Here is a 27,199-nt window from a genome sequence, read left to right as displayed (position 1 = left end):
GTGGCAAATGCATAAAGATACCTGTAGCTGTGCGAGAAGCGTTGATTGCTAAGAAATCCTACATTTGCGGCGACAGAGAAAGGAAAAAAGAAACAACAAACAGAAGACGCTTTGCAAGATGCTCTTCTTGGACAGCTTGGTGATTCTTTTACACAGGTAGAGGAGGGATCAGAGCCTCAGAAATCTGCTAGCAGGAAGAGGGCTCGTGTCATGCAGGAGGAGGGTTGTCACCAGCGTGTGACTACTATCTATCCTTTTTGTTGATTTCTTTCTTATTATCTATTTACTTTCACTTTTTGGAAACACCCCTCGGGAAATCTAACTGCCCTGCATTGCATAGCTAGTGTGGAACTGTCCAGAGGGAGTCCAGGCCTGAGGGCAAGAGAGCACTAAGGTTGGACAAGGACTATGGTTAGCCAAAGTGGGGTCATTGACTAGCCAAAGCGGATCCTTTGCTACAGAGGCTACATTTCAGTTATGGATGTGGCCGCAGTGTACAAAGAGGGTCGGATGACCTAGAAAGATACAATGGCAACATCTCCTAAAATTTAGGGAACTACTATTTTGGGACCTGAAAATGTGTTTACGTCATTACCTCCGGAATGACGAGGGGAACATTTTCTTACTCTGCCGTGAAGTCAACTGGGCAACCGGTTGGGAGATTTTTAGGCGGCAACCCCGAAACGAGAAAATGCTTGTAAATGTGCCAAGTGGCACCTTCTGGTGCACTTTCCTCATGCAACAAGAAGTGGCGCTGAATTTGAAGAGAGGAGGGGCAGTTTTGCAAAAATTGTCACAGGTTCAGAGCTATGGAGTGCTTGCTTTCCCTCTTATGCACAGTGCGGTGCCAGGAGTGATGCCTTGCACGCTACGCACTGCCCTCTCTCTCCCCTATGGCAGTATGTTATGCCCCACTAGTGGGCTCTTCATTTGACCAATGTACAGTTGTGTGGGTTCATGCGCGATTGCCGAGGCAAGAGCCTCTTGCACAGGTACTGGATTAGCTAGCGGCTAATCCCCCCGCAAGAACAGGTGATTCGGAGAGGTTTCACGCTCGAAATCTCGTCCGATTCAAAGGGCAAGTAGCCCTACAGGTGCGGGAGCTCAAGGACTTGCTACGGATGCGACCGGCACGCGAAACGGAGCCCGAAACAGTAAATTACAGCCTGCTGTGTATTTTTGCAGGTTTAGGATTTTGGCGCTAAACGGACCCTAATACCCCCAGGAGGTTCGGGGACGCAAGGGGACCGCTGTACAGGCGATTTGGCGCATTTTCAGGGCTGGAAACAGAGAATTCAGCGTGCTGCAGATTCTCGCCAGGTTTTGCAAAGTGCCCGTATGCGTCGGGAAAATCATTCAATGTGTGGGAATACTGACTGTGAAGGGTTCTAGAACAGTTATGCTGCCGAAATCAGGCCAGAACAGTCAAAATTCAGCCAAGGTTGTGCGGGGCAGCTTGGAAAGAACCACAGCATTTATTCCCTCTTTTAAACAATAAAGAAATACCGAAAGGGGCGCCTAAGTTAGGGGCCAATCTGGTGTCGGTCTTCTCATACAAGTGCATTCTAGCATCTGTATCCCATTCCCCTTTCGTGTCACTATAGCGCAGGTATAATAGACGACTAATAATGGGTGAAAGCTAAATCAAGGTTTGAAGTAAAGTCTGCCGCCCTTTTTGGATTGAACAGGCCGGTTTCAAGGGTGGTGGTGGTGATGTGCATGTGCCTAGGCAGACCACCTTGCCTTCACGTGTGCATTCTCAATCTTGGGTGAGAGAGCCTCCTAAAGTGGCTGAGATAGAGATTTGTCACACTCTCATTGAGTGCAATATCAGTTTCAATGTCTTGACGACTGACCAGTGGAAGAGGATGGTTAGGGCCATTGCCCAGGTAGGTGCAAGTGCTACTGATTCATGGAGTGGGCTCGAATACAAAAAGATGCACGCCTCAGCACTGGACGAGCAGAAGGCCTTGATAGATAAGGCGTTGGTCCCTGTGAAGGTCGGACGGCAGCAATTTGGATGCACCATCATCTTTGATGGATGGAGTGATATACACAGGCGGCACATCATTAACATACTTGTCTCCTCTTGCCTTGGTACATATTTCTCGTGTGTTGTGGATGCAAGGAAGACAAAAGAGAAGATCACAAGCGAGTTCTGTCACAAGACGGGCACCACGTTCCAATAGAAAAGAACAGAGTGAACAGACTTTTAGCACTTCAATAACAACTAAACTGAAAGAGAGAGAGCACACGCGACACGGAGTGGCGGAATTCCACCCCAGAGAGTATTGACCCCAAACCTTGGCGCCCCTTTCGATATTTCTTTATATTACTTGAACTCAGTACAATGTCAATACTCGTGCTTTGTACCTTCTCAGTGTCTCACTAAAGCGTGCCAGAGAATGAGCCCTCTGCACATATTTAAAGGCCCTTGGCCAATGAAAAGCAGCTTACATGAAAAGCCTTCAAACTTAAAAGCAATTGGCCTCAAAAGAAATGCCCAAAAGCTGCCAGCGTAAATCACGAAAATCCGTACAACTGCCACGTTAGCAGTCAGCGCAAAACGCGGAAATCCGTACAGTCTACCACGTCATCAGTCAATGGAAAATCCGGAGCATCCATACGGCTGCCACAACATCAGCTGTTGTGCAAGCCTTTGTGTGTGTGTGTGTGGGTCCAGCTTTATTTTATTGCCTTTATGTCACTTGGGCCCCATCGGACGGGGTCCCATAAGTTGGTAGGACTTCTTCTTCTGTTGTTGCTTGTACTTCTTAGGATTTAGGCCCCTTGACCGTGATCTGAAGCTTGGCTTTGCTCTTCACTGACTTGACACGTCAGCAGTTTGTGACATTCCCCCTTCTTGAAAGAGAGAAATCGTCCGCGATTACAGGATATCTGCAAAACAACTCAAGTTAGCTTTAAAAAAATTCCGAGGGCCAATCAGTTTGCTATTTTTTTATTAAGGAGTTGGCTTCTCCTTTCGGCTCTTTTGATCAAGGAATAGGGACAGACTAGCCCTTCAGTTTTACATCAAGTACAATTTTTAGGCCCTTTTCATTTGTCAATGTCGCTTTCTTCGCCCAATAATCGACGACAGCGTTGTTCTTATGGTACCAAGGGACTCCAAGGAGGGCATCACAACCTTCCAAGGGCATTACGTAGAAGTCCTCGTGCCCCAAATACCCCTGACAATGCAACCGAAGTTTGCAAATGACAGGCGTAATGGCTACGTCCCGTCTCGGTGCCGCTAGAACTGCCTCTACTTGTGGTCCCATCCGATCGGGTGTAATCTCGAGCCGCGCCACCACTTCAAGTGAAATGAAGTTGACCTTGGCTCCTCCATCAAAGACAATCAGGGCTTCTTGATCTTCCACTTTGGCCCAAGCTCGGCAAAGTTCTGTACTTTCATCAAACGTGCTTAGTTCACTACCCATGCAATCTGGAACCAGTCCTGCTTTCATCTTGCCTTTTCTGCCACAGTCCTCAACTGCTCTCAAACTCTCTAACCTGTTTTTATGTAGTTGGCCCTCTCTCGAAGAGTGAGCCGGGGTCGTGAATCCTTGTCTTTCTGTCACGGGACACATCCAAGCCATGTGTCCGTGGACAAGCTACAGCATGACCAAGGTTCAGCCAGTCAAGTCAGTCTAGAATAGGAAGTGATCTGGCACTTTTGTGAGTCTGTTCGCAGACCGTGCATGACCAGTCACTTAGATTGGATGCATATCCTCCAGTTGCACACAACAAATCATCAGCATTATCATCAGAATCCGTCAGGGGAATTTTCCAATGCATTCAACCTATTTTCCCTATTTTTGACATTTTTCACTTATTATTTTAAGTGACTTTTGTTGGGAACTGAGTAGGGCAAATTGGGTAAGATAATATATAAGGAAACCAAGGCTAGCACTATTTGGCAAAAGAGAAGGAGAACACAGGCACAAGTGGAGCAGGTTCTCTCTCTCTCTCTCTCTCTCAAGCAAGACTTCCCCCTTGGTGGCGATTTTCCCCAACAAGTCCAGGGTTTTACACACAATCCAGGGTTGTTCTCGTCCGTCGGACAGAACAAGGCGTCCGGTTTCGTCCCGTCCGGTCAAGGCGTCCGATCCGTCCGGTGGCTTTTTTAGTTCGTTTGACTAGTCAACGGTCAGTTTGACCATTTTGAGAATTTTTGGTTGCACTTTTTTTTGGAAGGTTTTTGGGTTGTCTTTTGGCATAGGATCCCTCCCACCTAGCCTAGGATCCCCCCCCTCACCTCCCACATGCCTTGAGCCTCCTCTCTCTCTCTCTCTCATTGCTTTGGACCTTGATCCTTCATTCCGTTAGGCTCCTCTCTCTCCCTCTCTCTCTCTCTCTCATTGCTTTGGTCCTTCACCTTGGATTCCATTAGGCTCTCTCTCTCTCTCTCTCTCTCTCTCTCTCTCTCTCTCTCTCTCTCTCTCTCTCTCTCTCTCTCTCTCTCTCTCTCTCTCTCTCTCTCTCTCTCTCTCTCTCTCTCTCTCTCTCATGTACACACGAAGTTCAGGGTTTCTGTAACAAACCCCCGCCCTCAATCTGTCTCCTTCTCCCTCTCTCTCTCTCTCTCTCTCTCTCTCTCTCTCTCTCTCTGAGACGCGATGTGCCTGAGCACGGGGCTGAGCGGTGGCATGACAAGGCACCAGGGGTGACGACGCGCAGGGTTGAGCAGGTCAGCCAATGGCGAGGTCGCGCTGTCACGAACAGGGCAGCGCTGGGTACGACTGGGGGTCAGCAGGCGAACAACGCGAACCAGGGGGTCAGCAGGCGCTGCGTGGGTGCTGATTAGGCGCTGCGTAGGGCTGCAATGCTCGCGGTGGCTAGGGTTCCACAGGCGTGGCTGCAGGATTCTCACGATAAGGCAGGAGACATCCTACGCGTAGCAAGTCCCAACATACGCCTTCACCTACGCGTAGGAAGTCCTAGCCTTATGTTCAAATTTAGAGAGAATTTTTAAGCCTTAAGGTAAAAAGCCTTAAGATAAAATCTTTTAAGTTTGCCCTATTCTCCCTAGTACCCTACCCCACATTTGGGGCTCGGGTTCGATGGATCCGCCTACCGAAGGGGAAGGGCCGGGTGTAGATAGCTACACCACCACAAAAAAAACAACAGCTACATTTAAGCGGAGAAACAGAGATACTGTACTATCACCAGGATCATTACGAGTGGGAAAAACGTCCAAGATGCATGATGAACTAATGATGGAGAAGGTCCAGATGATGCTCAAATCAGAGCTAAACTACATGAGGGATGACATCAGGAAGGAAATGCACGCGAGCGCTGAGAGCTACAGGAACTCCATGTATGGAGACATGATGAGAGAACTAAGGAGAGAGATTAGGGGGATACAGAATGAGGAGATTCAGATCTTGAAAACGGAATTACGAAACCTAATCAAGGCCGAAGTAAATGTAACAGAATGCGTTATGCAAAAGAAACTCGATGAGGTAGTAGCAAGTTTTGAAGCATGGAGAACAACTATGGAAAAACACATGGGGGAAAAGGATGCAATAATCGCGGAGCTAAAAGGAGAACTTGCGGCTTGCAAATCTGCAACTAAGGAGAAGGGAGACAACCAACCTTCGGTGTTGAAGGAGCTCGAGGACATGAAGGATCAGATGAAAGCTCTACGGGAAGGAGATGAACAAAAATCGAAAACGGCATCTTCATGGGCGGAACGTCTTGTGAAGACACAAGAAAAGGTTGATGAAGCAGAGAAATGGATTGAGGATGCGAAGAAAGGGAAGGCCCAGATGCTCGAGACCATACCTACTTCTACCATCATTAATATGACCATTGAGGAAGAGCAGACAAGGAAGACTCGGGCTCTGCATGTGCGGGTCACAGGAGTCAAAGACAAAGAGAATGTAGATGAAGAAGTGAAGGAACTGCTACAACACATGGGCATCACAGAGCCTACTCACACAAGTGCATGGAGAGTGGGCAAGAAAGGAATCGATGAGAAGGGAAACGTAAAGGATAGGGCACTTATTCTCCGATTCCCGAATATAGAAATAAGGAAAGAATTTCTAAAAAAGAGGCCAACTCTTAAGAAAACCGGTATTTTCCTGGGAGATGACCTTACAAGCAATACGGTGAAGTACTAGGTTGGACAAGACTCTTTTCCAAGAGGTCTTTCACTGGGTTCATAATCTTTTCATTCTGTACTCGGCTCACACGATAAGGTGGCCGATTCGGTGGCGTGCTTCCAGGTATCAGATCAATGGTTTGATCTTCAGGCCCTCTGAAAAGCAATCGGCATGAGTGTGGAGAAAAATCTTGGCGTTCTTTTCATCAGGTCAAAACATATTCAACCTTTATCCAACGTTCAGTTCTCTCCCAAAAGAATGAGTAAGAAACTGAAGTTCATCAAGTACAATCTCTAAGCCCTTCATTTATCAAAGTCGCTTTCTCGGCCCGGTAGTCAACCATGGCGTAGTTCTTGTGGTACCAAGGGATCCTGAGTAGAACGTCACTCGCATGCCCTGCACACCCCTGTCATTGCAAACGAAGTTTGCCAATGCTCGGTGTAATGGCAACATCCCATCCGGGTGCCAGTCGAACTACCTCCGCCTGTGGCGTCAATCTGTCGGGCGTAATTCCAAATCGAGCCGCCAATTCCAAGTGAAAAGAAGTTGGCCTTGGGCTCCTTCAAAAGAGCTTCCTGATCCTTCACTTTGCCCCAAAAGTGGCAAAGTTTGTACTTTCATTCATTAGATTTTGTGCGGGTCCCAAGCCATGTGGTACCAGTTCTGCTTTTCTATCTGCCTTTTCTGCCACATTCCTCAGCTGCTCTCGAACTCTCAGGCCTGTCGTTGTCTTTATCATTCTGTTCTTTCTGTGCCTTTTTAGGGCACTTCGCGGAGATATGTCCATGTTCCCCGCATCCAAAGCACTTCCCCTCTCTGATGAAGCGAGCTCTCTCCTCACGAGTAAGCTTGGGTCGTGCATCCTTTTTCTCTGGGTTGCTCTTTTTCTTTCTACTTTCATTCCCAGAAGTCTGTTCGGCTTGTTGTGTCATGGCCTCATCTGTGGGGTAGGTCAGACTACCAGAGGGAATGGCAAAGCCCTGCTTCGCATGACTCATCAACTCCTAAATAGAAGCTGACTTCTGTTCCAAGCAGTGGTCTCGGATCTCTGTAGGTAGACCCAAGGTAAACCGCTCATTCTGTTCTCTGAACGAGATCTTCTTGAATGAAGAGGAGGGTAGAAAAGAGCTCCAAAATCTTTCACGGTAAGAATTCACTATATCGCTCTTGGTCATCCGGAGATGGTTCCAAGCAGCTCGTATATCTCGCTCAAACTCTTGAGTCAACCAAGAAGAAATAAAAAGCCTCTTGAATTTCAGCCATGTAACCGGCACAGTCTTGCTTAAGAGAAGCATGGACCACCAAGTACGAGCATTCCCCTTTAAATAAGAGGCAACTCTCTGAATCTTGCAGTGCTCTGAATAGCGTCCTCCCGCGAAAGCGATGTCAAACTGCTGTATAAAAGGCAAAGCCTTCGAAGCATCTGAGTATCCTGAAAAAGTATCAAACTTGATCGAGTGGCCACCTTCCTTAAACTCTCGGACTTTCTTGCTTTTATCTTCGAGAAAGTCATACTGGTTGGCTTTATAAAAATTCTTCTTGTTCGCATAAAAGTTTCCATTGTCAGAGTCTGAACTGTCCGTAGACGAGTCCTCTGTAGAAGTGTCATTCACTGGGCGAGACTTAGACTTCCTTGCCTTTTTTTCTTGCCCTTTCCGAAGCGTTGTTTCTTGCTTCACTTTTTTGCTTTTCCTGTCTTCTTCGCTCGAGTCTGAAGAGCTAGAAGAACTGTCAGAAGAAGAAGAAGAAGAAGAACTGGGTACTCCTTCAAATCGAACACGCTTCTTCTGTTTCTTTGCCTTGTCAAATGTCGACCGACGACCCAAATATCCCGGGAAGTCAGTGCCTTTCTTCTGCTTTTTGCCGTGCTTTTTGCCTTTCTTTTGCACGTCGAAAAGCTGAGCAATCCGTGCATCAACCACGTTCTCTAGTTCCTTCTCCGTATATTTCTTGGAGGCAGAAGGTTTCTTGAGAGCGAGTCGGTGTTGTGGTTCTTTGCCACTCCATCTGTACCTCTTCCAAAGAGGTCTGGTTCATATATTTTGCCATCTTCGGGTCCTTGGCAAAAATTGAGCATTATCTTTGTTGCATCGCCAATCAATTGACGACGCTCCATCTCTTGCTGCTCCGCCTGAGTAGGCCTAGGCGGGCCATACTCTCTGTCTGAATCTTCGTTGTGATCCCAGCCCGCATCTCAAGATGCAGAGGGAGTCGACTGATCATTGCCTGAAGCCATAGGTGCCGCGGAAAAAAAATTCGGGGATCGGATTTCCCGTAGAAGAGAAATCGGTCATGCTCTGATACCACTGTAACAGACTTGGACACTCCAAGTCAAGAATCAACCGCGACAGCACCAAATAACCACTTCAAAACAATTCACAGATCACAATAGATTTGCACTGGCCCGACGGATTCCGTGCCTAGAGATATTGGCCGCAAAGACTGACGTCCCTTTCGGTATTTCTTTTTGTATTAATCAATCATCAAAGTACAAGAGAGAGCGGTTAGGGTTTCACTCTCAGACTCTGCGTCCAAATGCTCTGAGAAGTGAAGCCCTCACCACTTATTTAAAGATACAAGGGATGCCCAAAAGCAGAGCCCCAAAAGCTTTTAAAATAAAAAAGCATCAGTTCTCTCTCTCTCTTAGAAAGTCTTTTCTCTTTTCTTTTTTTTTTAAAAGCAAAATTCGTGTCGCTCATCATTTTTCCAAAAAAAAAAAATTCCACCCTCCGCGATTTTCGGAAATTAGGATTTTTGGCAAAAATTAGGGTTTGCAAGAATTTTAGGATTTCTGCTGTCCGCCATGTCATCACTTTGTGATAGGAGGCTTACTAGAAACTCACAGGATAAAGAACACACTGAATATGGGAGACATCTCATGGAGATGGCAACTATACATGGTTTGGCCATACTTAATGGTCTAGAGAATTTCCCGTTATCTGGGGGATTCACATGCTTCCCGCACAAGCATGGGGCCAGTACAGTGGATTATGTCATGACTTCACCAAGCTTTATTTCTAGTATCAAGGACTTTAAGGTGGGACCCAAACCGGTTGGGATTGCAGTGGATCATGCTCTCTTGACCTTATCAATCTCCTTCCAATACAATGCCTCTCAAGTACAAAGGAAGAAGACACACACAAGATATACTTTCACGCCGAAAACTGATTCAATCTATGTGGAAAAGATCTATAATAGGATGTGGGCAGCCGAGCCAGTATATACTGTAGAGGAGATTACTTCTCAGTTAACAGAGATACTACATGGAGCAGCACAAGAGGCATACCCACATACTCAACTTGATCAGAAGAGAGGAGCTGGAAACATGCCTCAAAACAGTTGGTATGATGAGGAATGCAGAGAGACGAGAACCGAGGTCCAGAAAGAGCTTACACTTGGGATCATCACATATAAGCAGTCTCGGATTGCTCTTCGGCGTTTAGTACGTCGCAAGAAAAGGGCATTTTTAGCCAAACTGGAGAAGGATTTATATCAGCTCTTCTTGAGTCAGGACTCACATGAGGCATGGCGCTTATTTCAAGAGCACTCACCGCCTCCGACGATTACTTCTCCTGAGATCTCGGGTCAACATGTAACATCATTCATTATATATGGTATCTGGACAGCCTCCATTACCAGATCCGCTAGAGCCATGCCCTGCTACTAGTACTTTCTTTACTATGGAAATGGTGGAAAAAGCCATTGATAAGATGAAGACAAGAAGAGCATATGATCATGATGGTTTAGTAGCAAAACATCTGATCCATGCCAGGGATCTACTTTCAGAAGTCCTTGCTCGTCTGTTTAATCGGGTCATGTGTGAAGGATTACCTGAATCTTGGAAATTATCTACTATCGTACCTATTTTCAAGTCAGGGGATCCTATGATACCCGGGAACTATCGTACCATTATGGTAGGTCACACTTTGACCCGACTGTACGCATCCATTCTTGAACAAAAATTGAGTAGATGGGTAGAGAATGAGGGCATAAGAGCAACAGGACAAGCTGGATTCAGAAGGGGTTATTCCACTTTAGATCATATTCTTACGCTCAGAGCCATTATTGAGGAAGGAGGAGCAAATGGGAGAAGGATGTATTGTTGCTTTGTGGATTTTCGAAAAGCTTTTGATACAGTACCAAGGGCCAGATTGATGCGCAGGATGCAAGAGTTAGGGGTCCCCAAAGAGATTATTTGGGGGATCATGGCCTTATACGGGTCAGTAACTGGTTATGTACGTACTCCAGAAGGGAATTCCGACATTGTTCATTCCACCATAGAAGTAAAGCAGGGATGCCCACTGTCCCCTACTTTATTTTGTATGTACATAGATGAGGTATCAGATTACATTGATAGAGAGGGTGACAGAGGGGCTCAACTTGCAGGGTCATGGATCCCTTTGTTGTTGTATGCAGATGATATTGTATTGATAGCAGAATCACCAAATGGAATGCAGAGGCAGCTAGATGCATTACATAAATTTGCAGAGGACACTGGTACGTCGGTAAACTTAGGTAAAACCAAAGTTATGGTGTTTAACACCACACCGCAGTGGGTTAGAGTACACAGATGCATACACATACCTTGGGGTGGTATTTGCAGGACCGAAGTTTACTCTTAAGAAAGCAACGGATGCTAGATTATCCAGAGCCTCTGCAGCCCTGGGAGGGTTGGAGAGGATGTGTTCAAAAGTGCAGTTTCAAGAACCACGAACAAAACTTTGGCTCTTTGATACTGTGGTGGCTTCGGCTATGCTTTATGGGGTCCATATTTGGGGACCATCTGTGGATCAGGATAATTGGAAGTCAATGGAGAGACCTTTGGTATCTATGATTTCCCGAATGATTAGAGCCAAGGCCTCCGTACCACACGCGATTACCCGAGCGGAACTAGCGGCCCCTCCGATAGAAATTGAAGCTCTTACTAGATCAGTGTCCTTTATACATGGTTTGTGGGATACAAATAATGGCCGATATACTAGACTGGCCCTCGAATCCTCTCGACAATTGGCAATGAAAGGGGATACATCATGCTGGTATGCGCAACTGTCCTCGTGGTTTCAGAGACACGGGTTCAGTATGGAAAGATTACCCCCCTTCCAATACTCTCTTGAGGCTCCATCACTGGCAATTACACGAACGGAGATTAATAAAATCATCCGACAGGATCTTATACAATTGGATACTAAGAGGACATGGGTAGACCCTACACAAGAATTGGGCACGAAGATGGCTGACTACAAAGAAAACTTCCTACGACTATCTGAAGATGGATTTGTGATTCGCCCGAGTTACATGGATACCCACCTGTCTCATGGTTTGAGATGTGCTATGTGTCACATTCGTACATCCTCACACCAATTGGAAATTGAATTTGGCAGATTTAGGGGAATCCCAGCTGAGAGCAGAATTTGCAAGTTATGCGGAATGGAGCCGGAGACAGAATTACACTATATATGCCACTGCACAGTATACTATGAGATACGTGGGCGTTTTCATTGCCTCTTTAAAGAAGGCTTTGGACCTCTAGATGGAATCATGCAATACCAAGATCAAAGATGCTTAGGCTTGTACCTACTGGAACTACATCGGCATAGGGATAATCTAATGAGAAGACAAAGAGCACTACAGCCTCAGAGGCAGATCACAGATTTCTTCGGATCGAGAGAAGCAGGAGTGGAAGGGGAAGCAAGAGGCCAACAGCCAACACAAAGGAGTACCTAGACACCATTGTTGTTAAGTTGCAGAATTGCTTCAGAGGTATCCTTAAAATCCTTGGTCTTGTTCCCACGATCGTAACAAAGATTTTGGACTGCTTCCAAGAAGAAAGTCAGAGACTCTAGATCGAAGATTCAATGTCTTCCTTCAAAACACGAGTTTCTAGCACACGCAAGAGCTTTCTTGCGGTGGCAGTTGCGCCGAGGAAGGATCCCACCACTCGCCAAGATGCAAGGATCACAGCCCTAGAGGCTCAAATCCAAGAACTCGTTGCGGAGAATGTTAAACTCAAGCAACGCTTGAGTAAGCTTACGGATACGAAGATAAAGGAGAGTCAAACTCTGCTTACAAAAGTGCACGAAGTTGAAGCCTCTCTCATTGAGACTGTCAAGGCGGCCTAGCAAGCAAACCACGAGGCAACAAACATGAAGATCGATACCAAGATACAAGCAGTCTTACAAGAATGTCGACTACAAGAATCTCTTAGCCTCAAGGTTAGGATCGAAAAGCTCCACTCACTAGGGTGCACCGAGGAGGACACCCTCGAAGAAACGATTGACATTGAGCCCCACTCTATCTCTTAAATCAACGACATGCATAGGCGTGTGCCACCTGGGCAATGCATCCTCACTTTCAAGGACAAGGAAGAGCGGATGAGGCTGCTACACCACTCCTACCACCTCAAGGAAAAATGGATCGTCGAAGAATTGACCACAAATCAACTCAAGATTAAAGCAAGCGAGCTCAAGAAGAAGGACGTAGCCCGTACACAAGGTAAATGGGCAGTGTATCGAGGTGGTAAAGCCATCATTCAAAAGTTTCGAATTCCCAAACCGGCTCCCCCCTCATTTGAAACCTCTTAGGTTTTGCTCTTGTTCTTTTCCTTTACCTTCGTGATGGACCCTCAGTCCTTACCAGATATGTATCAGACACCCTCACTTCCAAGGAACGGATGTAATGTCTTGTTTTGGTCCCATAGGTCATATTTGACCTCAATGGACGATAAATCTCTCTCTCTCTCCCTCTCTCTCTCTCTCTCTCTCTCTCTCTCTCTCTCATTTGATCTGCCTTCCTCTACCAAGAGAAAAAAAGACATACATAACAAAAATCTTCCTTCAGCATGCAGTTGATGCTCAATGTATTAGTGATCCTAGACCAAGGACTCAAATAAGCATGGCCTCTGCCGATCATGTGAGCCCGCTGGAAAATTGTGCGACAAGGTAAGCACAAAATGATCAGCTTAGTCAGTTGCAGCTACCAATGATCCTCTACCGTCATAACCCACAGCTACGATCACATGCATTTCTTCTAGCAGGCATGGCATAGCCCACATTGCAGAAGTCAGACAGTTGCACGTGCTAAGCGAAAAACCAGAGTACAAATCCAAAAGATACCCGCGAAGAGGCGTTCGGCGCGGATGCATTGTAACGAGAAAAGGATGGAGGGCATGTTAGCGCTTGTCTCATGTATACATAACCCTTAGATCGCGCCACCATCGCCATGCTTCGCTTCTGTCCCGCAAACAATGTGTAAAGGAGGGTTAAGTGCAGGGAGGGAGGAGGGAGAGAGAGAGATTTCTTTTTTTTGAGAGTGCAAGAACTTTGAAACACACGCACACACCCTATGTACAAAGGCCTCACAGGTACACGCACACACTCGCATATGGGAACATTCCCTAAGGATTTAGATCAAGTCTTCAGGTTGTCAAGGGAGGATTGAACCCAAGACCTTACGCACATAGGCTATGACTCTACCAATTGACCTAACACCCATTGATGAGAGTGGGTGTGTTCAATTCCCAAGAGAGCTAAAACTGTAAGAGAACGGCTAGGGGTGCGCACGTGTTTTCAAGCCACTCTCTCCATTTAGGGTACAGGAGCTAGTTCAGAGGCACCGAGCTTGGGCGACCAATTCCTACGATCGCGAAGAGGCGCAAATGGTAGATCTACGCAACACCTCTTATCAGCAAAAATCTGAGCATGAACAGCACTTCAACGACGAAGCACAACGCAGGGTTCAAACTCTATGCTAAAAAATTGGGTACCACTTAAAAGACTAGCGAGGGGGAATTTAGAGCCATTTCACCAACGAGGCTTGAATTGCAGATCCAAGGGCGACGATTTTGCCACAAGCGAGATAACCACGCAAGCACTGGATGCTGCTTGTCTAAAAGCTGGCTCAGAAGAATATATTTTTGTTTGGGGGGGGGTGGGGGGAATGGGTCTTGGTATTGAGGGCCATCTTTTTACTGGCTCCCTTATCCTACGTTGTGTGACTCCTGGATTGAGACAATAAAGTGAAGAGGAAGAGAAAGAATTTGATCAACCATAGCAAAGATCGATAAAGAGAGAGCAAGAGAGGTGTTGAAATTAGGGTTGCATGAATGCACAGTCAAAGCTTGGAGAAAAAGGAGAAGCTAAAAAGGCACACAATGCAAGAAGTTGTATTACTTGAATGGCAGCTACAAAGATAGGAGAAGCCCGAGGTCTACATGAATATATAAAACTACAAAGATAAGAGAAGCCTTATGGGAATATATAAGATATGAGAAGCCCATGGGAGTATATAAAACTGCAAAGGTATGAGAAGCCCTTGGGAGTATATACAAGCCAGGGGAAACCCCTCCTACTAGGGAAACAAAATGTTCCAATGGTCCTAAGTGTGCTCTTACACATAACTGCCATATCATTGTAACAAATCCCCTTGGAATTTCTATTGTGAACATGACTTTGCACTCATGCATAAGGAAGAGTCAAACCCTATAAAGCTTGATAAATCCAAATTTGCGAATAGCTTGGAACTTCTCAGCAAAACAAAGTCTTTGTGAAAAAATTAGCAGGGTTCTTCTGCCTAGGCCTAAAAGCCAAACTAATGTCTCTTGCAGAGAGTCTCTCCTTGATAACACCTCAACATGCTCGGTGTGAACATGGAATATCAACTTCCTCACAAATGACAATCTGTCTAACTATTTTAGTGAAGATGGTGGTCACAACCAACATCGAAGAAGTCAAAGGCATCTAAGCAGGGCGCATTTAACAGAGACTCTAAAAACTACCTTATATTAACCTTTACAACAAGAAGTGGCCACATGAGGTAGCTTCTTGCTCAATCACAATATGCATGTGTCGCCAAGCATGGAGCAAAGACGCCTATGGGCACATGTATGTCCCGAAAAGCATGCAATCTTGATAATACTTATCACCTTTGGCATAAAACAACTCAAGATATAAAGTGCCATGCAAGTATTGAAAGGCCCAATTAACAACCTAACAATGGACAAGTATGCGTAAATCTACTCGCTTATGTCATATCAAAGTAGTCTTCAATTTTATGAAGATTAAGCTTCAAACTTGTCTTTGTCCAAGTAGAAATAGGCTTGCGGTCTTAGACTAAAGGAATGCAACAATGCCTCATCATACTTTGTCTTGCACAAGCAACACCTCCATCATACTACTGAAATTATAGCCCAAATAATGATGCAAGATTTCTAAGTCTGACATCTAAACAGACGTGTTCAAAGGCATGCTATTTTGCAAACCATGCATAGTCAAATTATCATGTACGTTTTACAACCAAGCACCAAGAGCTTGCTTAAACCATAGAAAGCCTTTTTTGAAGTGTACATTTTGTTTCCTACCCTTAATGAGCAAATAATGAGATTCTGTTATGTACACTTCCTCCTCCACACCGTCATTCAAAAGGGCAATCTTTATGTCCTATTGATGTACATTCCAACCATTATGAAAAGTTGCTAATATGCAAATGTTATGAATGGTAGCCATATGAAAGATGAAAGAAAAAATCTCATCAATATCAATGTCGTTCTCCTGAGCATCAAATTTTTTTCCACAAAGACAACCTTATAGAAGGGCTTAATGCTACTATCCCACTAACTCATTAGAAATTCAATTAGTACCAATGGCCTTTTTCCAGAGAGGGAATAGCATAGAGACCAAGTGTCAATCTTCACAAAAGCATCATTTTCAATTTGTATGGCAACCATTCATTTTTTCAAAGTTTGTGTCTCATAAAACAAAACAAGCTCCTCCTCATCACAAATACTTGAAAAAATGAAAGAATAACAATCTGATGCATAAAAGGCATGATGAAAACACAAATGAGCCGCTTGGGTAGAAATAAGTGCATCCAATTTATTGTTAGGTAACATATACACTAGTAATTTCACATGCTTCCTAGTAGTTAACTCATTTTCAACCCTTTCCTCATCGAGTACTTCATGTGTCACATTGGAAGTTATGACACATGTGCAACAATGCTACTAAATAGTTGGAGAGAGAGAGAGAGAGAGAGAGAGAGAGAGAGAGAGAGGTGAGTAGTGTGTATGTGTTTATATGCATGAGCATAATGTTGTGCATTTGTGTAACAGAAAAAACGAGAGATGGAGCAATAGCTTAACAAGAGATAGAGACCGAGAGGTGACACAATTTAGGAATCACAAATTTTGGAAATTTAACATCTATTTGTGTTGATTCCTTGGGCTAGGTGTCTGAAAGTACTCACAAAACCATTATGCTTGTGGTTGGTTACCATTGCTCCCGATTTGGCTCTGCAAAGGATTGAGTGTACAACCTTTTTCTCAATTTTGGGATATTTTAAGGAAATGAATAGTGTAAATTATAATTAAATCGTACCATCTTTTGGGATCTGTTAAAGGAAATGAATAGTGTAAATGATCATTATACCAAGAAAATATCATTGTTATCATATTATGGCAGGGATATGTGTGAGCACATAAGGACCATCAAGCCACTTTTTTCCCTCTTTCAGAGGTTTTCCCGCCGGCTTGTATATATGCCCATCACTCTAGGACAAGCGTTAACTTTGTATTGGCATACTACTCCCTATGTTGTGTGCTCTTGAGATTCTCCTTCGTCTTCTCCATCTTTGTGTGCATTCATATAGCCTTATTTCCAACACTACATGTCAGACCAAGGTTTGACATAAAGGAAAACATCCCCAGAAACAATTTGACTCATGTTCTGGTGATTTTTGGTCAGCTCATTTTGACCTTTGTTTCCCCCACTGATAGTATCACGCAAGCTATTTGTCCTTTTATGTAGGTTTCTTTACAGTGTAAATTTTGGCAAAAATAGGCAGTTTACAAGCTAGTGTGTGTTGTGTTGTGTAACACATGTTGGTTTTGTGCAAATTTCTTTCAATACATGCATTCTTGGACCGGGTCTAGTCATCGGCTATAGTTTTTATTTTTGCATATTGTTTGTAGAAGACAAGCTGGATGGGGACAACTAACCACTTTGGGCATACATGATGCAACATGTCCTTGTTGTAAAGGGCGTTTGGAACATTGTGGAAGGTTATTATGCTAGACCGGGTCATATGGATGGTGGTGCGGGTTCTAGTAGTTCTACTCTTAGAGTTGTTTTGCCTACTAATGATTATGCACGTTAGGATGCAATGTACATGCTCATGCATTGATTGCGCTTTTTGTTGAGCATTCCATACTCCACGAATCACTCATCATGAATAACAAAATTGACATGGGATAGGCTAGCTTCTTAATATGCAGCTTTGAACTTGGCAAAAGTTTCTTACGTGTGTAAGGAGCTAGAAGACATGATTATACACAAGGACGATGATATAGATGTACTGCTTATGGGGATCAAAGATTCCCATGAGCACATACTTGCAATTGGTGATATTAATTGTGATGACATGCTTGTGCAAGCAATTCTTGATGCTTTGTGAGATTGTGATCAGAGTTTTTCCTCCACATTTAAGCTTGTTGTAGAGGGTAAAGATGATGTAAAGTTTGATGGTCTTGTCTCTATATTTCTATAAGATCCCAATCCAAGACAAATAGTCCTAAGTATCGTACTATTGAACAAGAATTTGTGGCTATACAACAAAAGAAGAATGTCATTTTTGCCACTTATAATGCTTGTACAAATAACACAACTACCTCCATAGTTGCTTCTTCTTCAAGCAACAATAGGTTTGAGAATTCTTGTGATAAAGGGAAAAAGAAGTTGAAATGTAATTAATGTAAGGCAAATGATCATCTCATCCAGCAATGCCTTAAGTTTAAGTCTGAAGAGGCTTGAAGAAGAAAGGCAAATGAAGACATTATAGATGCTTCTTCCAATGCAAATTTGGCTAATGTTGTGCAAGATACAAAATGGGCTTTAAGAGTGCAATGTCAACATGACCCACCTTTTCATGATGCGTGTATTGCAAAATGTTGGATCGGTATATCCCTCATCAAAAGGGTGTTGCTGAGAGGAAACTTAGGTCACTTACGAAGATGCATGATGTATGGACAAGAGCGAGCTTTGCCACATGCAAATGATAGTGAAGATCACACTCAAGGGAATGAGCTTAAGCATGTAAGGATGGGTATGGTTTCCTCATTCAAATAAGAAGATGGTTTTGTAGTTGGGGCTCAATTAGGGACGTTACATGTGGTGTAACGTGTGAAGCATTAGCTCTCAAATTTCTTCGAAGCTGCGATACACTTTCTCGATCAAAAGCCTTAATAGCTTTGGGGTCTATCGAGGAATCATGAAGTAAATGTATGACATTCCATCTTCAAAACCACTTCTTGAGGTCTTGCATCCAGTCTGTCTCTTAAACGTTTTGCTTTTGTGCATCCTTTGAACTCTTTTACTTGCTTCCCATGTGACATTTTGAAAGTGATGTGTAGGTTTTTGTCGCATCTTAACCAAGCACTCTACAACTCTGTCCATACCCATAACCTTAATGGAAGCGATCTTAACTCAAGAAGTAAGAGCGTGTATGGTGTTTGTTTCTTCACTTGGACAAAGTTTGTAAGAAATGCGTTTGGACATTGTCAAACTCTTTCCAAGTAGACTTAGAGACACCCTTCATCAAAATGGCATCACAGAGAGGAAAAACATTCCACCTATGCAGATGGCATGCTATATGGTCAAAATCCAAGCTTTTCTACATGATTTTTGAATTGAGGCCGTCATGTGTGTTGTGTGTTATAGAATTGACATTTTATTATTTATTGCAGCTGACAGGTGGAAAACGCTTGACAGAGCTAGGCTATTGCAAAGGATATCATATTTTATGTACATTTTATTATTCAAGTGCTCTTTATGAGCTTTGGCCATTTATGACCGGCAGGCTAGTTTGTAACCAATTTGACCATTCAAGAAATCTATATAACAAATACGTGCAAGAGGGAAATGGTCACTCTTGCACGGGGGGAGATTGCACCCAGTGTCCGTCTCATTCTTCTCTCCTCTCTTCTTCCTCTCTCGTCGTGCCAAGCATAGCACTCCGCTCTAGGAGGTGCGCCTGCACGAGCCGTATTACTCTTTCTCGATCTCTGTCTCTCTCTGTTCGTGATTATGCGTCTATGAGGTTGCCAGGTATGCCGATTAGTCTATTTATGGTTTGTAGTATGCTATTTTTGATGTTTTGCAGGGAGCTCCACGCCTCCGGTTGTAGCAGTGGTATCAGAGCCAGGTTACGCTCCAAGACTGAAGATTTTCTACAAGTAGAAGCTAAATGTTTGTTTCCTTATGCTTGAAGATTTTGGTAATTGCTTCAATTTATAATAATTAGTATTGATTATATGATATAGTTGGTCATCTTGAAATTAAAGACAATTTATTCTTTGTTGTTATGATATTGTAATTACTAGTGAGATTATGATAATTAAACATCGTAATTGAACAGATTAAACTTAAATGAAAATACCCAATAATAAGAAGGGATTAGCATACGGCCTTAAATAGGATATTATGAAAGATTAAGTAGTAGAGAGGGGATTAAAAAGGATTAATGAAGGAATCATGATTGTTAATATCATTAACACTTGCTAATATGATGCAAGTGTTCGAAGTCAAGTACGGAAAGAAAGAGATTGGGCTATTATATTGTTTATATAGTTAAGCCTATGATGGTCGATTTATCAGTGCTGGAAGGTTGATTAGTTTCCTTCGGACTACGAGAAGAAGAAGAATTCCCGGTAACTTGCTGTAAGAATACACCGAGAGACCTTGGGAGTGTCCGAGTGGAGAAGAAAAAGGGAGGAGACCACCATCTCTTAGCTTAGTAAGAACGACCTCAACTTATTTTGGTGAGACTCAAAGGCAAGCAGCGTGAGATCCTTTGTAGCACCTTCGATCATCAACAGAATAATGGAGTACCCCACCCCATCAATGACCACCAGCTAGTAGCATCAATTACGCTACCCCTTGATGTTTGGTAGTGAGATCATCAGCAAACATTATTGTAGTTCAGCACCATACAAACAGCTCGTGAGACAGCATCACCATCTCGGCAAGAACCAATCCCTCCATGGCGGCCGCAACCCATCTCCCGTTATCTATCACTATCCACACTTTTTTTAGCGCGCGCGCACACACTCATGCTCCCTCTCATTCTCACTCTCTCTCACACTTTTGCGCCCTGCTCACTAACGGTTATCCAGAGCCACAAATCTTTTTCCAACCCCAACAACCACGGCAGTTTCGACAGCAGGTTCCGCCATCCCATCTGAAGGCGCTCTACACATCATCTACAAAATCAGCGCCACTCAATCCATGTGGCTTGCATGGGGACCATCTCCAGACTACGACCCTACCCAACCGCCATGTAGGCAGCTGCCAGTCGTCCACTTTCTTTCTCTCTCTCTCTCTCGTCGGTAGCCACCCAACTTTCTCTCTCTGGCCGCCATGCTGATAGTTCGCTACACAAAAGCACACAGTGTGTGGACGCCGCTTTCTCTTTAATCCCATGCCCCACACACACACAGAGACACCAGCTGCCAGCATGCGATCTACCCTGCAGCAGATCAACCCACACTCCATCTCTCTCTCTCTCTCTCTCTCTCTCTCTCTCTCTCTCTCTCTCTCTCTCTCTCTCTCTCTCTCTCTCTCTCTCTCTCTCTCTCTCTCTCTCGCGACGGTGCCCATCTGTTGTAAATCATTGCTACCCACACCTTTTTTGGACGCAACTCTTACCAACTCATGCTGCCAGAGCACGCTTTAGCTGCCCTCGTGACCACGAGCTTCAGGACACCCACAGCCGTACACTTTTTCGACCTCCAACTGCCCCCCTCCATCCTTTGCGCATGTAGAACAGCAGCCTCACTCTCTCCCACTCTCACTCGTACTACAACGCCTGCCAACCCAATATGCAGCACCTACCAATCCTTTGCATGCAGCGACTTTTAACGAGGGCCACCAACGACGTGAGTCGTGACTTTCTCTCGCTCTCTCTTTCTCTCTCACAGACACACACAGCCAGACATGGCGGTCTCTGCTTCTAATGAGATGCTCAATACGATGATTTCAGCGTCTGCATATTTCCATGTGCTCCGACCCCAGGTCCTTGCACTCAGCCTGACACCCGAGTCGTCAATTCAGCGAACAGTGCAGAGCAGGACAACACACCCCGCTATTTTCAAGCAGTCTAAGATGATGCCAGTGCGGGTGTCCGCACCCTCAGTCTCTGCATCCATTAGTCCTCGCACAACAACTGGTAATTCTGCACCGGCGCTACCAGCAACTTAAGCAGCATACTAATGTACTAACATGTCTTTGGACGTGTATATACGGCTTGCCATGGCTCTAAGGAATCTTGAGCGATCCCACAGCAAGGAGAGTATGTGCAAGACGATGATGGTGGCAGCCAGGACATTTTGAAAAAATACTAAATTAGAGGGAATGTTTTTAGATCCATTCTCTCTCTCTCTCTCTCTCTCTCTCTCTCTCTCTCTCTCTCTCTCTCTCTCTCTCTCTCTCTCTCTCTCTCTCTCTCTCTCTCTCTCTCTCTCTCTCTCTCTCTCTCTCTCTCTCTCTCTCTCTCTCTCTCTCTCTCTCTCTCTCGGCTGACATCGGCATTCCTACAGAGCGCGTAAGTCCAACGAGACGAGAGAAAGCACTGCTAGGCGAAGGGGATGACGTGGATTTTTAGGGGGAGGGAGAGCAGAGGAGAGAGAATATCCTGAGGGTATCAGGCTAATTGGGGATTTTAATTTAGAATGAGCCAGTATGTCGTACCCATTTTGAAAAAATCTGATGAGTGCCGTTCATGTGGGTGTACTTTTTCGAAGCAAATCGCATCATGGCGGTACTTGAATGTCCAATTTACGCACAACCCATGCAATATGTCAGTAACGGTGTGGAGTATTGTTGTGAAATGCCAACCGCATGTACCTATACATATATACATGGTTTAACGATCTTTTATTGTGCAAAACCTGATACGCCTTGTTTAATATATATATGGAACTCTACAAAGGTTATGGATTTTTTTAGTAAAAAAACAAAAAAAACAAAAAACAAAACAAAACCATTTTCCTAACTGAAGAAAATAAAGGCACACCTAACGCTCTTTTGTTTTTTTTAAGGTCAAAATTCAAAGTCAGGGTATTCACACTAAAATTTGTCCAACTTTCCTGGTTCATTTGAAGGTAAGCTTGGAATATAGCTGACGTTTTGCTATTTTAGCTAGTTTAACTTACACTGGTGAAATTTTACCAGTTTGAGCATAAATACCGATAGAGGCTTTAAATTTTAACCCCAACCTTTACTAGGTGGAATCATCGTCCATGGCGTTATTTTTCATAGGAGGATATTCTACAAGAAAGTAGCATTGTATTATGACTGCTAAATGCTTCTTAGTAGCTATGCCAAATGTCTTAAATGCTATCCAGAAAGCTACTATAGCACTCATGTAGTAGTATATGATATCTCCCATGGACATGGGCGATGGGATCTGAGACCTCCATTAATCTAGGGACCTGACATTACGGAGCGTTTTAAACCTTGTCAATTTGGCCTACTTTCCTTTGTACAAAAATTTACTTCCCCTCATGGCACTCCATTCATACACAGACTTTTATTTCATAGCTTCCTTATCAATTTAAATACTAGGTGTATTTTCACGATATATATATATATATATATATATATATATATATATCATCCATGAATATTGGGATATATATCTCTCACAAGAGTATTTCATATTTTTATACAATCGCCCACTCTACATATTCTCGTTCGATAAATTCCTTTGCTTTCTTCTAACTTGCTCTCTTTATTTGTGACTCAAATTCATCTATGATATTAAGTTCCACTGCAGAGTTTTTTTTTTTTGCCAACACTGTACACTCTAAAAGTGTAATCAAACACTAATATTGAATCGATAGGTAGGATATTCTTTTATTTCATTGCAAATTACTAACATAAAATTACCACATTTTGAATTTATTAAGTATATTTTGTTGTAAAACGCGAGTTGCAGCACTTGTACCTCATTGATTATACCAACAATGGTATGTATATTTTCAAATACAGTTTACTCTCCTGGTATGTACATCGAATATGTACTTCCTCTTTTCATATTTCATTTCTCTGCATTTTGTTCTGACCTGAATACTCAAACACTGCTAAGGTCGTCACTTCTAATTATATTGAAAGGAATTTTTCTTGAGAGGATTTGTCTATAAGCTATGCAACTACTCATGTGAGCTAAGGTGCTCTGGGATACCAACACACAATTTGTAAGTACTTTGTTATATTGCACAATGGTGTCCAGCATATAGTACACATTCTTTTCTCCTTTATGACTTGTCCAGTCCATTGGTCACATGCACACAGATTCGTCGATTTAGGCAGTGTGAAGATACTCATCTTGGTGCAGATCCGCCGATTTAGGCAGCACATTGATAAATTGCAGATTCATGATTTTTTAAAACTTATACCAAATGCAGATTCGCCGATTTAGGCAGCACGTCTTATTGGTGTAGATTCGCCGGTTGAGGCAACACTGATCACAAAATCATGCTTCAGTGGCTGGCCACCACTGCAACTGGTATGATTTTGTTACCCAGGTACATAATGAAAGTGATTTGGATTTGGAATTATATTGTGGAATTGGAATTGGATTGGGATTTGGTATCTGATGGTTATTACAGCATTGTTTATGTGATGAGACTTGATATTGTGAGATTGATGATGAGTGTGACCAATGACATCGTGATTCATCAGGGTATGACATATACTTCTTATTCCTGTGGTATGGGACACTAGAATAGGTAGTATGTGGATGACGGCAAGCATAAGCAATATTGTCTAATTTTATGAAATTTTTACTATTTGATACAGATTTTTAATCACTGTTTTTGACAAGTATTGTTTGCAGATTTTTATCTTCGCAACTGAGGATAGTTGCTTTCCAACGGAGAGGTATGTTATAGAATTGACATTTTATTATTTATTGCAGCTGACAGGTGGAAAACGCTTGACAGAGCTAGGCTATTGCAAAGGATATCATATTTTATGTACATTTTATTATTCAAGTGCTCTTTATGAGCTTTGGCCATTTATGACCGGCCGGCTAGTTTGTAACCAATTTGACCATTCAAGAAATCTATATAACAAATACGTGCAAGAGGGAAATGGTCACTCTTGCACGGGGGAGATTGCACCCAGTGTCCGTCTCATTCTTCTCTCCTCTCTTCTTCCTCTCTCGTCGTGCCAGGTGTAGCACTCCGCTCTAGGAGGTGCGCCTGCACGAGCCGTATTACTCTTTCTCGCTCTCTGTCTCTCTCTGTTCGTGATTATGCGTCTATGAGGTTGCCAGGTATGCCGATTAGTCTATTTATGGTTTGTAGTATGCTATTTTGGATGTTTTGCAGGGAGCTCCACGCCTCCGGTTGTAGCATTGCGTATGTACTAAACAGGTGTCCCACCAAAGCGTTACGGTATGTCACTTGTTATGAGGCTTGGCATGTCAAGAAGGCAACCATTGATCAGTTATGTGTATTTGATAGTCTTATGCTTTAGAGCCTGAGCCAATATTGCAAAAAATTGGATGAGAAATCAGTGAAATGTATTTTTGTTGGTCACAATCTAGAAAGCAAGGGTTATAGGTGTATCATCTGCAAATGAAGCAGATTTTTATTAGTTAAGATGTTTTTCTTGTGGAAGATGCAGTTCAACCATCTCAAGAGGGGATCGTTGCATTATATTTACATGCTTTTTCAAACTTAAATTTGGTTGGTTGCTATGACACACAAGTATCCACTAGTGGTTTTTGTTTCATGCTTTGTAGCTCATGCATATCTAGTATGAGAAAAAAGCAGCCTACAATGGCCAATTCTAGTTGTGCGGTTGAGTAAAGGGTAGCTTTTATATTTACAGTGGAGCACGTTTGTTGGTTCAAATGCCTTTTGACTAGCTTGGGTGTTGGTCACCATCACAATCTACACTGATGGTCAGAGTGCTTTAGCAATGGCAATAAACCATGTGTTCCATGCTCCCACAAAACACATTGAGGTACATTATTGTTATGTTAAGGAGAGATTCTCTACAGGAAAGGTCAACTTGGCTTATGTGCCTATGTAGGACAACTGTGCTGACCTTTTCATAAAGGCTTTGCCTAGAGAGAAGTTTGAATCTTTTTGCAAGGCTTTGGGATTACTCCCCTTTGTGGACTGATCACATAGGGTCTGGCACTTCCCTTACATGAGTGCCAGCTCATATTTGCCACATGATGACTCCCAATGGGGAATTGTTACATATTTTGGTAGTAATGTGTCTGAACACACTTAGGACCATGAGGCACTTTCTTCCCCCTTTATGATATTTTTTTCGGTCAGCTTAAATATATGTCCATTAATCTAGGGCAATATTGGCCAATCAGTAATACTACTTCATTTGTTGTGTGCTCTTGAGCTTCTCCTTCATCTTCTCCATCTTTGCATGCATTTCTACAACCATATTTCCAACAAACATCATGATGCTATTGTTGTGGTATTTGGTGTTCATCAGCATAAGATGAACAATGTTTGAAGTTTTGTGAGCATGCCACCTGTTTTTGTATGTAGAGGTAGGTATTGCTCATCATTATCTACTTTTTAAAGAGTGTTTATTGTTTTGTTGTAAATGGCATTTGTGAACAGTTCATATTTTTGCCAAATGGATGTAGCTATTTTAAGAATCACCCTAAATCCATAAATTCAAATATTTTTGCCAAATGGATGTAGCTATTTTAAGAATCACCCTAAATCCATAAATTCAAATATATGGTGGAGGGAGGTGCTCACTCTTGCTCAACGGGGGGGGGGTGTATCCAATTAAAAGTCATGACATCTAAAGCGACAAATTAGTACAAAAATTTCTGAAAGTTGGCTACTTGAAGTCAACGAGTTGGCAATTAAATTTTTAGTGTCATCTACCTAAATTGGTAGATCAAAACATATAGAATTACTACTAAACCATCAAATTTGTGATTCTAGGGAGCAATAAGCAAGTATCAAGAAATGATAGTGCATATTGAGTGACGCTTTTGAAATCCATTGAAAATCTTCACACGAGTGATTTTTGTTTGAGGGGATATCTATCACAAGTAGAGCTTGCTTTTTGAAACCTAGCACTGTGTGGCCAACGCTCACGATCAAGTGTTGATATCCATGCCGTGGTGTTTGTTGGTGGTGGTGGGGGGGGGGGGGGGGGGGGGGGGGGGGGGGCTTTTGTGAGGACTACTATTGGAGCCAATACTAATGCCTATATCAACACTGGTATTATGGTTCATGTTTTGATGCACATAACAACACACTTATTGGTACATATTTTGACGTACATACTAGCACTACGAGCAAAAAAGGGAGAAAGGTCCCTCTTCTCAAATTTCCTATGCTTCTTGCTCCTATCATCCTCCTACCCACCACCATTTTTATCCCTCTCTCTCAAGCTCTCTATTCCGCTTGCCCCTCTTACACCCACACACACACACATTCTCATCTCTATTACTCTGTGTGTGTGTGTGTGTGTGTGCGTGTTTGGGTATGTGTATGTGTGTGATGCTTAACTGTAAACTACTGTTCTTGTGTGTTTTTTTTGAAGGATTCCTGCAATGGAGATCAATACAATTTTTTTGGATTGATAGAGTGCATCCCTTCCTTGCAATTGCAATTGCATGGGCGTGCGCACGTGTGCACACACACACACACACACACGCACGCACGCATGCACACTTGAATGCAATCACACACACATACCTACACATGCATGCATATGCATATGCACACATCCATTGTTTAATAGGGATGCACTCTATCAACATTTTTGGATTGATAGAGTGGATCCCTTCCTTGGTAATTGCATGCACATGCACACATGTGTGCATGCATATGCACACATCCATTGTTTAAATTCTTCAATTAAGTTTTAACCTTCAAATCTATACTGGTAGTTTAAACTCTTAAATAATTCTAATTGCATATTTAATTGAACTAAATCTAGGCATTAAGTTTCATTTCATTTTACGTTTACTTGAATTAAAGTTAAGAATTAATTATGATTTTAAATCCACAAAGAATTTGAAGTATAATAAACTTTGGAATTAACTAA

General features: G+C 43.2%; 1 protein-coding gene across 2 annotated transcripts in view; it reads right to left on the bottom strand.

Moving 5' to 3' along the window:
* MGP1 (MALE GAMETOPHYTE DEFECTIVE 1) overlaps positions 1-13,424 on the bottom strand; it is a 45,690-nt gene extending 32,266 nt beyond the window's left edge. Inside the window, exon 1 of one of the 2 annotated variants that reach the window (XM_086493154.1) lies at positions 13,217-13,424. In XM_086493154.1, the coding sequence (XP_086349280.1) occupies positions 13,217-13,324 (108 nt within the window). In that variant the 5' untranslated portion in view covers positions 13,325-13,424. The remainder of the gene's footprint in view (positions 1-13,216) is intronic. The other variant, XM_086493160.1, reaches the window with a different exon arrangement.
* Positions 13,425-27,199: the final 13,775 nt, after the last annotated feature.

The sequence above is a fragment of the Adiantum capillus-veneris genome, chromosome 2 (assembly GCF_014529385.1).
Source record: "Adiantum capillus-veneris isolate H3 chromosome 2, ASM1452938v2, whole genome shotgun sequence".
Taxonomy (NCBI): Eukaryota; Viridiplantae; Streptophyta; class Polypodiopsida; order Polypodiales; family Pteridaceae; genus Adiantum; species Adiantum capillus-veneris.
Note: the sequence above shows the minus strand (reverse complement) of the source record. Positions and strands in the feature narration are given on the sequence as shown.